This window comes from Eriocheir sinensis, chromosome 29 (genome assembly GCF_024679095.1).
Source record: "Eriocheir sinensis breed Jianghai 21 chromosome 29, ASM2467909v1, whole genome shotgun sequence".
Taxonomy (NCBI): domain Eukaryota; kingdom Metazoa; phylum Arthropoda; class Malacostraca; order Decapoda; family Varunidae; genus Eriocheir; species Eriocheir sinensis.
The window spans coordinates 6821974-6836874 of NC_066537.1; the positions used below are offsets into that span (position 1 = coordinate 6821974).

A 14901-nucleotide genomic window follows, 5' to 3' on the forward strand; every position below is an offset into this window, starting at 1 on the left:
GTGTATGACTTTACATTTGTCTTCATTAAATTGTAGCAGCCACTTTTTGCTCCATTCCTGTAGCTTGGTGATGTCTTCTGGTAGAAAATCCACAGTCATGGCTGGGGTTCGTTGATAAACCCTGCTGGAAGATACTTGAGAGCGATAGGGTAGCTGTGTGGGAGTTTGCTTGGGGGAGACTGTCAGGAGTATAGGTGGTGAGTGAGTGCAGCAACGTGCCCCCAAATGTATGCCCCCTTTAGTTAGATTCATGGGTGTTCAATACAACTTTTTTCACTGACTGTACATGCCCTCAGCCGTGAGTCAAGTGGGGAAGACTCACGGCCCCGGGAGCTTGCTGAGGGCAGTTTTTGAGGAGGTTCAGAACGTAACATCCTCTTCCAGATTGCTGTTTGTATGAACCTTCTCCAGCACTTACTAAGCGGGAGGTGGAGTCAGGTATGTCGGGTGTTTCCTCTCTGCAGTGCCTTGTTTGTACCACTTGTGCTGCCTGACCCCCTCACAAGACCCCTTAGCTTATGTGTTGGTCCCGCCAGTGCATGCTGCTCGCTCCCTGCGCTGAAATGACCTCACACCGTCCAGCCTGAGAGCAGATGGATGGGTGACGCTGATGTAAAGCCTCGTGATAATCGTTTCCAGATCCCATGTTTGGCTGTTTACTTCCTTGTGCATCCTGTCACTCGTGTCCTTGTGCCAGACCAGGTCCCTTGTGTCCCTCCTTCCCCTGGTGGCTCTACAAAGGCCTACCAGTTGTACAGACCCTTGACTTAGTTCATTGTTGTTCTCTTCTTCTTTGGCTGTCTTGAGATAACTACCACTACTGTTATGTTATCCAGCTGTACAGACCCTTGAGTTAGTGTATTGTTGTCCTCTTCTTTGGCTGTCTTCAGATAACTACCTCTACTGTTATGTTATCCAGCTGTACAGACCCTTGAGTTAGTGTGTTGTTGTCCTCTTCTTTGGATGTCTTCAGATAACTACCACTACTGTTATGTTATCCAGCTGTACAGACCCTTGAGTTAGTGTACTGCTGTTCTCTTCTTTGGATGTCTTCAGATAACTACCTCTACTCTTATGTTTATCCAGCTGTACAGACCCTTGAATTAGTGTATTGTTGTCCTCTTCTTTGGCTGTCTTCAGATAACTACCTCTACTCTTATGTTTATCCAGCTGTACAGACCCTTGAGTTAGTGTACTGCTGTTCTCTTCTTTGGATGTCTTGAGATAACTACCGCTCATCTGTTAGTCACGAGAAGGCGCTGTGCTCGTGTGGCAACTCTGTCCTGCGTCAAGTGTAGCGGCTGGTCATGTTACTCTGTTGCATGATACGAGAGAGAGAGCATTCATTAACTCGAGGATATAATGTGTACAGTGTTGTTCCGTGGCTGTTATTGTCATAGATTAGTCTCCGGATTCACTCTTAACATTTATTTTAGTACATTTTAAGTCTCTCATAATTGCTAATTGTACTTGCAGTGGATTTCTGATAGAGGACACTAATCAGATGGCTAATGTAAAGTTCTAGTACAGTTTAACCCGGTAGCAGCGGGGATCATGTTTCTTAATGGTCCCTCTAAGCGAGAAAAATGAGAAAAAATCATCCGTCACACAAACCATTTCATAATGTATATCAAAGCATTTATGATCAGTTTATGTATCATCTATTTTGGGGGGTTTATATCATGGCACAAATTTGGCCAGTCGCTGCTACACGGTAAAGCCACAAATTTGGCCCGTCGCTGCTACCGGGTTAAGTCTCTCATAGTTGTTAATTGTACTTGCTGTGGATTTCTGATAGAGGACACTAATCAGATGGCTAATGTAAAGTTCTAGTACATTTTAAGTCTCTCATGGTTGCTAATTGTACTTCCTGTGTATCTCCAATAGAGGACACGACTGAGATTGTTGATTTAAATTTCTTTGGTAGGGATAAGCTCTCTAAGTTTTGTACAGATAGCTAAAAAATGAGAAATAATGGACAAGTTGTGTACAGATGGATATTTTGCAATTACTATACTATGGAGAAAAATTTTATATTCACCAGAAAAATTCCTAAACATGCTAAAGAATGAGAAATAATGGACAAGTTGTGAACAGATGGATATTTTGCAACTACTATAATAAGAAGAAAAGTTTTATATTCACCAGAAGTTTTTTGATAGGGATGAGCTCTCCAAATTTTGCACAGATGGCCAAAGAGATAGAAATAAAAACAAGTTGTATACAGATGGAGACTTTGCAACTACATACTATACTATACAGAAAACATTTGTATTTATCAGAAAGGTTCCTATACATGCTTCATCTCTTTTGTACTATTCTTGGCATGTGAGATACGATGGGTGGCTCGGTGCCCCATACCCAGCCAGACTCCACCCAGGGACAACAAAACAGCGTCATAATATCTATACTAAGCGTTCTCTATCTCTTTTCAGGGGCGGTGATGGGCAGCACAGACGACACCGACTCTGACTTGGAGGGTGCTGTGTCGGCCCCTCAGCAGCCCAGGCAACAGCAGCAGCGGCCGGCACGTAGGGTGTCAGCGCCGAGCATTCTGGACACCGTATGCGAGGACCCACTGACCACGGTGGCGATGATCCATGGTGGCAGCACGTGTAGCAGCAGTAGTAGCATCAGCAGTAGCATCAGCAGGACGTCTCAGGGCATGCAGAGAAAGCTCCCGATTCTTCCTCTCTCGCCACAGCTGCCGCGGATGAAGTGCAGTCGCAAGTTGGCGTTGTGGCGCTCACACAGCCTCGAGAAACTGAGTCACTCCGCCAACGAGAACCAGGAAAGCATGTCGCTGATGAGGAAGGGAACGTCACCCTCGTTAAGAAAGAAGAATTTCCTGCTGCCGCTGGTACGGGAGACACAGTTCAATGACCCACCCGCCTCAGACAGGTCCCGGAGGAGGGGCTCAATCCACGCCAGAAAGGTGACGGCGATCCCTGAGGACACTGGCATCTTGGAGTGTCCCGAGTTCCCTGATTCAGGCCGGGGGAGTGTGGACAGTGGCGAGGCGAACAAGACTCGCGCCAACAGGCAGATCAGCATCGACGAGGGCCTGGGAGCCGAGTGTCTGGCAGAGGAAGAGAATGCATCGGAAGCTTAGCCAGACAAACAGACATTAACATGGACAGTATTGGTGCAACGTTAGTCCCTTATGTTAGTGAAGTGAGACTGGCGATGTGAGTGAAGGCTGTGGAGAGGTGAGACAGACCTGAACATGGAAGACCTAACAGTATTTTGAGATGACGTTGGTCTCTAAGTTAGTCAAGCGAGGTTGACAACATTGGTGAAGGCTGTAGAGAAGTGAGACATGGAAGATCTAACAATACTGACATGATGTTGATTCCTTATGCTAATAAAATGAGACTGACATTACTGAAGCCTATGGACCCAGAGTATAACGGAACAAGGGAGTGAATGTAAACAAAGAAAGGAAGAAGGAAGGAAGGAGGGAATAAAGGAAAATAGAAAAGAATGCGAAGATAAAGAAGAGAAAGAGAAGGAAACGAAAGAATAAGTACTAAAGGAAGAGGAAGAGGAGGAAGACTAATATAAGGAAGGAAGACTATAAGGAATACTGAAGGCTGTGGCTGCAGAGTATGTGGTTAACACTGGACATTCCTCTGGTGGCTTTGGGTTCATTAGTCAAGACAACCCTGTTTGGTGCATGACTGTACGGTTTTAGCGAGGGAACAAATAACGGTTACCAGTGACAATAATACCTCTGGATACCTCTGATGACACCGCTGTGCACCTGCTACCTCACTTCATGTGTGAGTGTTGTCATCATGCCAAAAATACATAAATATAGTTTACAAGGAATCTCTGCGGCCGAAGTACAGTGACGGGCTGTTCACTGGTGATGCTCCATACTCGGCAAAACATACTCAAGTGTTGTATGATGTAACAGTGAGTGTTTCCATACACTCTTCAGACAGTCTGGACCAGCACTTCAGGAGGACCCAAGGCCTGACTGCAGTGCTTCATTTGTGAGGATGGACTGAGATGAATCAATTATTTTTGTATTGCGATGCCAATCACAGCGTGGGAATCATCTCTGCACTGTTTGCTGGCTCCTCAAGATCAAGGGTATGGCTGTCCAGGCTCACAGGTTGTACCACAATGACATAAGGGTATGATTACTGTTAGTCAGTGACAGTAAGAGTCCCAGCAAGCATTCCAGCCAGTGTTCATCAGACTATGGACATGTTTATTGGAAAGAACCATTTATAGGAATGGAACTTTACAAGATCCATAAGGGCTACAGGACGTTGAAGGGCCCCGGCCACCACCACCACCAGCTTTAAAGAGTTACAACTTGGCTCGGTACATGACTGGCAGCAGTATTTGTATAGTCCATAGTATTACTGTAGTAGCAGTAGTGGTAGTACCTGTAGTGTAGTGATTGTCTGGGGTGTTACTGGCCTAGTGTTACCCCAAGTTCCTGTTGTAAGATTTTGTTTTGGGGTCCCCGATCAGTGGCATTACTTAACCTCATTGGAGGCGCCCGACAGCTGATGTGCGGCACTGTGGCGCAACACACAGCTGGCGCGCCACCCATTCCACAACCCAAATGATGACTAGCATTAGTGTGACAAAGATGACTGCTAAGTCTTGAAGGGTAATTATCTTGTTAGTGTTGGTTTGGTGGAGGAAGTGGTTGGCTCGTGTTGCCACTTCCGTGACGTCATAAACTTGTGTAGAGATTATCTTTTAATCTTTAGTCATCGTAAACATCAGGTATTTACACTGTACTCTTTCTGGTTGTCCTTTCTGTGAAAGAACCTCCATTATTTTTGCAACTTATTTTGCACTTTGTTACTCTACCGGTCTACATGATACTTTGTTTGTTACTTTACCGACTCACATGATCAGTTGTAGATGTGTTACTTACTAATTCAAGACTGACCTCCCAGATAGCATTAAAGTAGTAGGAAGAGCTTAAGGCGTTCAAGAGGAGTTTCATAATATCATGGACAAATTTTGGTCCAAGTTGTGTGTATATATATTAGCTACTCAGACACCTAACACCGTCTTCCTCACATGTAAAGTAACTCTCGTAGATACTCTTGCTTATGATGAGATCTTCCTCTTGGCTTTGACAACAAGCTTGGTAGATTAGCTCATGAAGGGTAAACACGCAAGACCCGGACACTCCAGGAAATATAACACCGAGGGCATTACTATTTTAGTCAACCGAGTCACTTATATTTCCTTAGAGGTGTATGACTTTAGTGATTCCTTTAGTAGAACACTTGTATGACTGCCTTTCCTTAGTATACATCATCCACTTCTCTATCTTCCTCTTACTTGTGAAACGTATCATATCCATTCTCTTCCCTTACATATAATTATCTCATTACGACACACAATACCTAAGAGTAGACATGACATAAACACTTTACTGCCTTGTACAGGAATACCTTTGATGTTTTATGTGTCTTGTGATAGCGCCCAGTAGCCATGTAGAGAGCGATCGATTGAGTGTATATTTGAGTGTGTGTGTGTCAATAGTGGGTACGTTTGCCTCACTGCCTCTCTAACTTCCCTCATAAACCCAAGAGAGAGAAGTTAGAGAAAAGGGCAGACAGTAAGGTGTATCAGGGAATAGTCATAACGGCCTGTGTGTGTGTGAATGTATAAACGACATAACATGATTCAAAAACTCCGTGATTTCCGTGTACTTCCAATAAAAGAAAACGACACCTCCAGGCAAATGTCGGATAAGTCTATTTTTATTTATTTCATTACAAGTTACTCGCATTTTTTACATTAATCTAACTTACTACATTAAGAAAACATTGGCGAAAAACAAAGAACTATGAACACGAATGGATTGGAAACATGACATTATGATACCTAGGGAATTCTACATCTGTGTGTGTGTGTGTGTGTGTGTGTGTGTGTGTGTGTTAGTGCAGGACAAGTGACAAGCGTTACAAATGCTTTACAAAACATATCCGAGAAATGTTTTAAAAGGACAATAAGATGTACTAGTAAATGCTCATGGTAATATCTGACAAATGTTTAAAGAGAATATAATGAACTAGTGAAGCTCCTGAAAGTGTATCTGAGAAATGTTTTAGGATTATATGAAGGATTAGTAAATGGTTATTGAAATGTGGCAAATGGTTCAGGATGAAAGACTCCTGTTAGTATCCCTTCCATCCTTCTTCCCTTCCCTTCCCACTTTAAAAACCCTCCTTCTATCTTTCCTTCCTTCCCACCTGACAAACCCTCCTTCTATCTTTCCTTCCTCCTCTCCTTCCCTTCCCACCTTACAAACCCTCCTATCTTTTCTTCCTCCTTTCCTCCTCTCCTTCCCTTCCCTCCTTCCTTCCCACCTTACAAACCCTCCTATCTTTCCCTTCCTTCCCTTCCCTCCTTCCTTCCCACCTTACAAACCCTCCTTCAATCTTTCCTTCCTCCTCTCCTTTTCCCTCCTTCCAACTTCCCTTCCGAATAGGCTACCTGACAAATGTTTTAGGACAATATGACATACTCGTAAACACTTCTGTAAAAAAAAAACAATGAAGAACACTAAGGTACCTACGCACTATGAGGTCGATAAACACCTTCGGCTAGTACGTACAGAAGACTCGTAAACACACAAGCCGAGAAACACATTCAGGTACATAAACTGAAGACTCGTAAACACACAGGCCTGCTGGGGGCAACATGTGCATTTACGGAGCGGAGGGGGAAGGAAGTGTATGTGTGTGTGTGTGTGTTTCTGTGATACGCGCACGCCTGCTGGTGACAAGGCAGAGTCGCTTTGATGATATTTACTTAATGTTTCGTGTCTTGCATGATGATGACAATGATGATGAGTGAATAATAGATGTTCGGTGTACAGTGTAAGAATATATTTTCTGTCCATAAACGTGTCATTCAGTTCCCTTGTTTCTCTTATAGCCTCGTGATTATAGGTGAAACGATAGGTAAGTGGACACAGGTTTTTATATTATTATAGATGGAACGATAGGTAGCAATGACTTGTTTTTATATATATAGCATCTCATTACTTTAGATAGATGAAGCCATAGAGTCAAGACCTTTGCCCCACTTGGATCCTATGCTCTGGAGGGGAAAAGGATCGACATGAAGGTAAAAGGGATCGAGAAACAGGACTGAGAGAAAGAGAAATATGCAGAGGAGAGGAGAAAGTGAAAGGAAATTGACATACAGGATCAAAATAAAGAGAACTGTGAAGAGAGAAGAGAGTGACAATGAAGCTGGAAAAGTATAAATTGACAGGCGCCATGTATCAAGACACCTCTCCACCCGAAATTGACCTCTCTTGTGGCCACTCATTACTTTTATCTATTATGGGAGCGGCTAGCAGCGGGCTTTTTTTATTTTTTTATTTTTTTTTACACTTTTTGTTGCCCTTGAGCCGTCTACTTTATTGTAAAAAAATAAAAAAGGGAGAACTTGGGAAAGGTATGATGAGCAATGAGTCAATACCTTTCCATGGACACCTACCTCCTCCTCCTCCTCCTCCCTTTGTGCTGGTTGACTTGTGTGTGTCGTGTCGCTAAATATCAAGGTCATCATCTGGGTCATCCTCATCCCAGTCATCCTCGCGGTCTGGTGTGTAGTGGATCTGGCCGCCCTCACCCTGAACCCTGCAGGAGAAATGAAGGGCTGAATTAGACATGTAAGAGAGGGATACTAAAGGGGCAGAGTAAGGGCAGAGCTTTAACCCGTCTGCTGCGATTGGCACAGATTTGGCTTTCACTGGTAGCCTGGTAACATATAGTCCCAGGTCTTTCTCTGCCTCTGTGGTGGATAGTGGAGTGTTTCCCATGTGGTACTGGTGTGCTGGATATCCCCTCCCAAGGTTCAGGACTTTACATTTTTCTTCATTGCATTGTATCAGCCACTTTTTGCTCCACTCCTGTAGCTTGGTGATGTCTTCTTGTAGGAAATCCGCAGTCAAGGAGTTAATTACTATGGATGTGTTCCTGGACTCATACATTAAGTGATCTAAAACACCTAAAACATAATAGTAATGATATTTTATGGACTGCACTGTATCTAAATCATTACCTAAATTTGCACCTATAAAGACTAAACCGATCACAAAAGCAAGCAAGATGAATAATAAAGAGAGCAAACATAACTAAAGAATGACAGTTGTGAGTGAAATACATAAATTAAACCATTGTAAAGCAGGGGAGACATATATAGAACCATGAACTAGATTGGAAAAGCATCATTAAAAGGGAGTGTTAGCTACCTCGTATGGGGCAACAGGAGCTCATTCTTGGCCCTTCGCTGGTCCTCGGTAAGGGAGAGGCTGAAGGTTGAGGCCGCCAGGAGGGACTCGGGGGTGGGGTCGGAGGAGGGGGTCTCGGCCGGCACCTTGGCTGGCCCGGCGGTCTTCTGGGCGGCCTTCACCCCATGGATCTTGAAGTCTAGGGTGAGGGAAAACTCCTCGTGCTGTGGAAGGGAATGGAGAGGTTAAAAAAATATGGTAACAACTACTAAAAAAACACAGGAGGAAATAGACCATCCCAAATATAACAAAAATAACAAAATAATAAGAAATAATAATCAAAAGAGCACATTAACAACTACAATTTATCTATATCTCCGACGCTCCGCTCCCTCACGTGAACTTCCCTCCAGGGGGTGGCCGCGGCAGAAGTGTCTCCGTCTCTCCCTGTTCTGGCACTCCCTCTCAGCACATTCATTCCTGCTACTTCCAACTCTCTCACTCCAATATTCACTCACCCTGTTGATTCACTTCACAGGTGGTCTTCCCCTGACACCCCCTCCCTCAATCCTTCCCTCATACACTCTCTTCATGACTTCATTCTCCCCCATTCTCATTATGTGTCCAAAACATCTCAGCGCACCATGCTTCACCCACTCCACCACTCTACACTCCATGGTTGGTATTTTAAGACACTTTCATTTCTCAAATCAGCTATTTCTAAAAGTCAAAGAAGGGGTCAGTAGGGTTGTAATGAGTGTTTCTTTAGGTTCATGGTACAGATGAAGGGTCATAAAACTTCTCCTGGAAATGCCCAAAACTCCTACGAAAGCCTTGTCAAATATGTGAACTTGGGCAACGAAATGTTTAGTAATACGACCCCTTGTCTTTCACAGTCACACCCATACCAAACCACTCATACAAGCTTTCATTACTTCATCCATCCCATCCTGACACACCACATGCACCTCTTATATAACTCATTTCCACTGCATGTATTCTCGATTCCTGTGCTGCATTCGCTTATGCATATGACAGAGTTGGCAGGATAATACTATTCCTTATTCCCCTCTTTACCTCCACACTCACAGTTCTTCCTTTCATGACTACAAACAACAGGTAAATCCCCGACTCACAGCTTTCGTAACTTTCCCCGAGGGTTTCTTGAGCACGACAGAGCACGAGCAGGGCTGTGTGGGCTGCAGGTGGAGGACGCAGGTGGCCAGGTGTGTGACGGCCTGCAGCAGCCCCTCCGACACCACGTCCCGCCCGCAGTACACCACCACCTGCCCCACCTCGCCCTCTGCGGGAGAAGGCGGTTTCTCTGTGTATCGCGGACATGTGAGAAACGTGTTACTGGTGTTGCTTTGGTTTTGGTTATGCTCTTAAGGTAAACAAAGGTGCTGAGGTAAAGAAAACTAAACAATGGTGATCCTTCTTCTTGAAACATAATAAGTATAAGAAAATTAGAATAAGGGTCACATAAATCATCATAAACTCCCTAAAAATAAAGTGTCTGTAGGTAATGATGCTTCCTGTAACTGTAAATTTAGGAATGATCACCTGGTTACAAAGACACTCACCATTAGCAAGGGTGTGGAGGCCCCTCACCAGCGTCGTCGTGTCCTGGTGCATTGCAAGGCCCTCCAGTCTGTCCACCACCACCGCCACCTTGCCCCCCGTCCTGCACCCCCGCCGCCCCTTCCGCATCACCTCCGGCAGCGGCTGCGTCACACACTCCGCCGGCTCTCCGCTGTCCCACCCACATGGATCTGTCGCGCCGTCGAAGAACTCAATCTTTCCAACAGTACCTGAGGACATGGGAGTGTTTTATTACCCTAGCAAATTATTTTTTTTTTTCTTTTTACAGTAGAGGAAACAGTTCAAGGGCAAAAATAAAGGAAACAATAATGAAAAAAAAAAGCCCGCTACTCAGTATATGATATGGTGCTTAAACCCCAGCCCCCTATTCCCAGGCATTAAAAAAAAAACATTAAAAAAGTTTGTTGACATATATCTGATAAAATTATAAGTATTCACTGACATATTTAACTGCGGATATGGGAGTCTTTTATCATCCTATCAAAAGCAAGGGTACAGAAGTAAGTGCAAGAGAAGTGGTACCAGTGTTATAAGTGGTGCAAGTGTGGTATAGGTGGTTAAATGTATAAAAGTGGTGCCTAAGACATACCAGTAGCCAATTGTTTCTGTGTGTTATCAAGAGGCAGAGGTTGTCAAAATATCATCTGTCAAACCTTCCTTCCTTTTCATCTCCCCCTATTCTTATTCTTACTCTTCTCTCTTTGTCTCTTATTTTTCACTTCCCTTTTCTTCTCTATTAAGTTAACTAACCATCATCTTCAATATATATCAGATAAGTACTCATTGTGACATAGCTAACCGTTCCTCCCCTTTATCTAACTATCATCTTTGGCGTAAATCACATATGTATTCATAGCTAACTCTTATTCTCTCCTGAACTAACCTTCGTCCTTGATATGCTGCCGCAGGTCCTGGGGGTACTCGGAGGTGGTGAGGTAGAGGACGCGCGTGCCAGCCCTGAGGTGTGCGTGGACCAGGCTGTACAGTAGAGGACGGCCGCTCACCGCTGTCGTGTCTGGGGCGGGGATGGTAGAGCAAACATTAGGCCTCGGAAGACACCAAAGAGGAAGACATTTTCATAAGGTTCACTAAACAGCATCTTGAGGTTACAATACTCCTTCAAGACAGTATTATAACCTCAAACATCTATTCATCTATTGATCTAGGTTACAATACTTCTTCACAACAGTATTATAACCTCAAACATCTATTCATCTATCAATCTAGGTTACAAAACTTCTTCACAACAGTATTATAACCTCAAACATCTATTCATCTATTGATCAAGGTTACAAAACTTCTTCACAACAGTATTATAACCTCAAACATCTATTCATCTATTGATCTAGGTTACAAAACTTCTTCACAACAGCATACCAATGTAAATGGAATAAATGGCGCCACTATAAATATTGCCTGCACCATGATGGGCTTAGGCCGACCACCAGGCCCCTGAAGAAAGCCTACCGGCGCTATTGGCGAACACGTAAAAAAAAAAAATTAGAACCTCAAAGATCTGTTCATCTATTGCTCTATTAATCTATTCATGATAAAAACAAAAAGAAAAAAAGAAAAATGCTTCCTAGATGTGTTTCTGATACTATATTGAAAAAGGAACAACTGGAGGCGAGACTGTCCTGGGGGTATGTCTCCTTCAATACATTTTTTTTTTTTTACAACAAAGTAGATGGCTCAAGGGCAACAACAACAACAACAGAAAAAAAAAAAAAAAAGCCTGCTACTTTGACACGCTATTTGACACGAGTTTACTAGCCATTTCTAATATAAATCATGTTAAAGACAAGAATTACTAAAGCTCTGATATCTTGTTTCCTACTTTCCTGCTCTTCTGTTGTCATACCTGTATTCTCCTAGCCTTCAAACCTCCTGGAAATCAATAACAATGTAGAGATCAATTACCAGTACTATTTTTGGACAATTTACAGTTTCACCCAACCAACGATTTTCTTACGTGGTTCATGTTTCCTGGTGATAAATGTAGTGAATTGCATGATTTTGTACCTCATTTCCGTCTCAAATGTCTACTTTTCGAGTTATGCCTCTTTTCTATTCTGTTAACCTTCATACCTCCTAGAATTCAATAACAACGTAGAGACCAATTATATACCATTTCTTTTCTATTCTGTTAACCTTCGACATAGAGACCAATTACTATTTCTTTTCTATTCTGTTAACCTTCAAACCTCCCAGAAATCAGTAACGACATAGAGACCAATTACTATTTCTTTTCTATTCTGTTAACCTTCCAACCTCCCAGAAATCAGTAACGACATAGAGACCAATTACTATTTCTTTTCTATTCTGTTAACCTTCAAACCTTCCAAAAATCTAGAAGTGTATAGATGAATTATTAGTTTCCCATAATTCATACCAGTGAGGAGGAGGAGGTGTGGGGCCGGTGACTCCCTCAGGCCCACCACCTTGTCCAGCAGAGTCCTTGATGCCATGCCCTGGGGTGGATCCTTCTGGAGGGGGTGGAGTGTCTCAGGGCCTGGAAGGGGGCATAAGAACGTTAAGGACATAAAGGAGAAGCATAGGAATACACATGAGAGAGAGAGAGGGAGATATATAGATAGAGAGAGAGAGAGAGAGAGAGAGAGAGAGAGAGAGAGAGAGAGAGAGAGAGAGAGAGAGAGATTTACAGACAGATTGGGAGAGAGATATAGACAGATAGGGAGAAAGGGAGATATTTAGACAGATAGGGAGAGAAATACAGATAAGAAGAGAAAGGGAGGGAAGAAGACAGACAGACAGACTTAAATCATATAATCTAGAGTTCATGGTCGTTTCTGTGGTTTCTTTAGTCATTTAAGTGTGGCAGAGGCAATATATGATCAAAAGTAACAAAACTGAGCACTGAGGCCACGAGTAGCTTTAGTACATGCTCGAAACTATACCCCGAACTTTACCTTTGATGAAGTATAGTATTCAGGCTCGTTTCTGTGTTTTCTTTGGTAATTTGAGTGTGGCAGAGGTAATATATAGTCAAATGTAACAAAACTGAGCACCGAGGCCACGCGTAGCTATGAAATATGACCCCAAACTTGACCTTTACACCTGCGGCCACGTGTGTGATCAGCTGGGTGTCAATCAGCTGAGTGTGTTTGGGTCGCTTACACCACCAACACGCAAGGGGCTTTAAATGTTAACTAAATACTATAAGTTATTCTCTATTCGATATTTAAGAGGTTTGAATTGATATTTGTGGTTTACTGTGACATTCTCTTTATATTGTATGGTAGAAAAAGAAGGAAAGAAAGCTAAATGGTGCGTATAACTAGTCTAATTTACTGTTTATTGGATAATTATGAAGAAAAAGAAGGGAAGAAAAATGGATGTTGTGTTTTAAGTGCTTTTCTATGACATTCTTTTTATTTGTATGGTAGAAAAGAAGGAAAGAAAGCTAAATGGATGGCTAACTAATCTATATTGCTGTCACCAGTCTAAATTACTGTCTATTCGATAATTAAATGCTTCACCAACACGCAGGGGGCTTTAAATATGAACTAAATACTATAAATTATTATATATTCGATAATTATGTGGTTTACTGTGACATTCTCCTTTTATTGTATGGTAGAAAAAGAAGGAAAGAAAGCTAAATGGTGTATTTAACTAATCCATATTGCTGTAACAGAAGGAAACAGAAGGCATTTTAATCAGATATTTGGCAGAGGAAATTATAAATGAGGAAAATGATTGATTGATTGATAGTTTATTGTTGCAAGTAAAACAACAAAGGAGAAGGGAGGAGCATGCCATCCCAACCCCCAGGCAGTACTATAGTGTGAATAGAAAATGAAAACAAGAAAAGCTGCAGGTCCAGACGGGATAAAAGCTGAATTTTACAAAGTTTTAAGCCAAGTGCTACTGAACACGCTAGTCAGAATATTGAGACAGCATACAATCAGGAGACATGCCAGTAGAATGGAAGGAATCAAACCCAGTCATGATACTCAAAACCAGGAAGCCCAGAGTCAAGGAGTTCAGACCCATCATGGCACTAAGCAATGAGTTCAGACCCATCATGGCACTAAGCAATGTAGGCCACAAACTAATGATGGCAGTTGTACGGATGACTCTAGAGGAACACATAGAAAGGAAAAGATGGGGAAAGGACAACAGCAACAATAAACTATCAATCAATCAATCAACCAGGCAGGCTTTACAGCGGGAGGTGGAGTAGAAAAAAACACTAATCCTGTGATCAGATCGAGAAGACATTAAGAAAAGAAAGCCACTAATAGTCATATCAATAGATTTTGCCAAAGCGTTTGATAGCGTAATGATCAAAATGTTAATGGAGTGTAAGATAAATGAAAAAGCAGTACGAGGAGGATATAACCAGAGTGAAGACGGATGCGGGGGAAGACCTTGAGAGATACCAGTAAGCAGGATAAGGCAGGGCTGTGCTCAACTATATATACTTTATTCAAGTTAGTTACATACAAATAAGTCATTCAGAAGTTAGAGGAATTGGACAAGGGATTTAAAGATGAGGCCTTCAACACACTCTGTCCTGCCTGGGGGTTGGGATGGCATGTTCCTCCCTTCTCCCTTGTTGTTTACCTGCAACAATAAACAATCAATCAATCAATCAAGTCTCTGTTTTTGCTGATGATGGAATGCTGTTAGCGGGGAGTGTAGAAGACGCAGAGACAGTGATTGGGCAGGTGGTGGCAACAGGTAGGGAATGCGGACTAGAAATAAATAAACAAAAAAGTAACATTATAATATTTAATATGAAAGACAAACCACAGGAGATAGCAGGGATACAGGTTAGGGATAAGCTGAAATATATAGGTAGGGGAGAGCGGTGATGATTGGGACAGTGGGACGGTCCGGCCACAGCACGTATTGTACAGTGTGTGGAGGGAGTGCCGCGAGTTTTTGTGTGAATGTGCAAAACTTTGTTGCCTTGGCCCGCAGAGGCACAACCACGCCCTCAGAGCTATTATTTTCGATGCGTCCTATTTTATGTTTTTTTGCATCTCGTATATATATATATATATATATATATATACACGAGATGCAAAATATTACATATA

The 14901-nt window shown here is 42.6% G+C and overlaps 2 protein-coding genes across 8 annotated transcripts in view; one reads left to right on the forward strand and one right to left on the reverse strand.

Moving 5' to 3' along the window:
- Nucleotides 1-6905, forward strand: part of LOC127004908 (uncharacterized) — a 105665-nt gene extending 98760 nt beyond the window's left edge. For 4 of the 5 annotated variants that reach the window (XM_050873136.1, XM_050873137.1, XM_050873139.1 and 1 more), the window contains 2 exons: nt 385-438; nt 2436-6905. In XM_050873136.1, the coding sequence (XP_050729093.1) occupies nt 385-438; nt 2436-3112 (731 nt within the window). In that variant the 3' untranslated portion in view covers nt 3113-6905. The remainder of the gene's footprint in view (nt 1-384; nt 439-2435) is intronic. The other variant, XM_050873140.1, reaches the window with a different exon arrangement.
- On the reverse strand, nt 2955-12970 carry LOC127004911 (elongator complex protein 5-like). Of its 3 annotated transcripts, none has more exons than XM_050873146.1 (8): nt 12763-12970; nt 12225-12344; nt 10716-10847; nt 9814-10041; nt 9367-9533; nt 8252-8454; nt 7495-7637; nt 2955-3079 (listed from the first exon to the last, which is right to left on the reverse strand). In XM_050873146.1, the coding sequence occupies exons 2-7, from the start codon at nt 12298-12300 to the stop codon at nt 7547-7549; spliced, it is 897 nt and encodes a 298-aa protein (XP_050729103.1). In that variant the 5' UTR covers nt 12301-12344; nt 12763-12970; the 3' UTR covers nt 2955-3079; nt 7495-7546. The 3 variants fall into 3 exon arrangements, with proteins under 3 accessions (XP_050729103.1, XP_050729102.1, XP_050729101.1); XM_050873145.1 differs by having other exon boundaries at nt 9367-9554; nt 12903-12950; XM_050873144.1 differs by having other exon boundaries at nt 2956-3079; nt 9367-9554; nt 12763-12969.
- Nucleotides 12971-14901: the final 1931 nt, after the last annotated feature.

Coding starts and splice junctions, on each gene's coding strand:
- LOC127004911 (XM_050873145.1), bottom strand. CDS start 12,300: ATGGCATCAAGGACTCTGCTGGACAAGGTGGTGGGCCTGAGGGAGTCA. Junction 10,848..12,224: donor ACACCTCCTCCTCCTCACTG/GTATGAATTATG, acceptor TCCCCGCCCCAG/ACACGACAGCGGTGAGCGGC. Junction 10,042..10,715: donor GCAGCATATCAAGGACGAAG/GTTAGTTCAGGA, acceptor CCATGTCCTCAG/GTACTGTTGGAAAGATTGAG.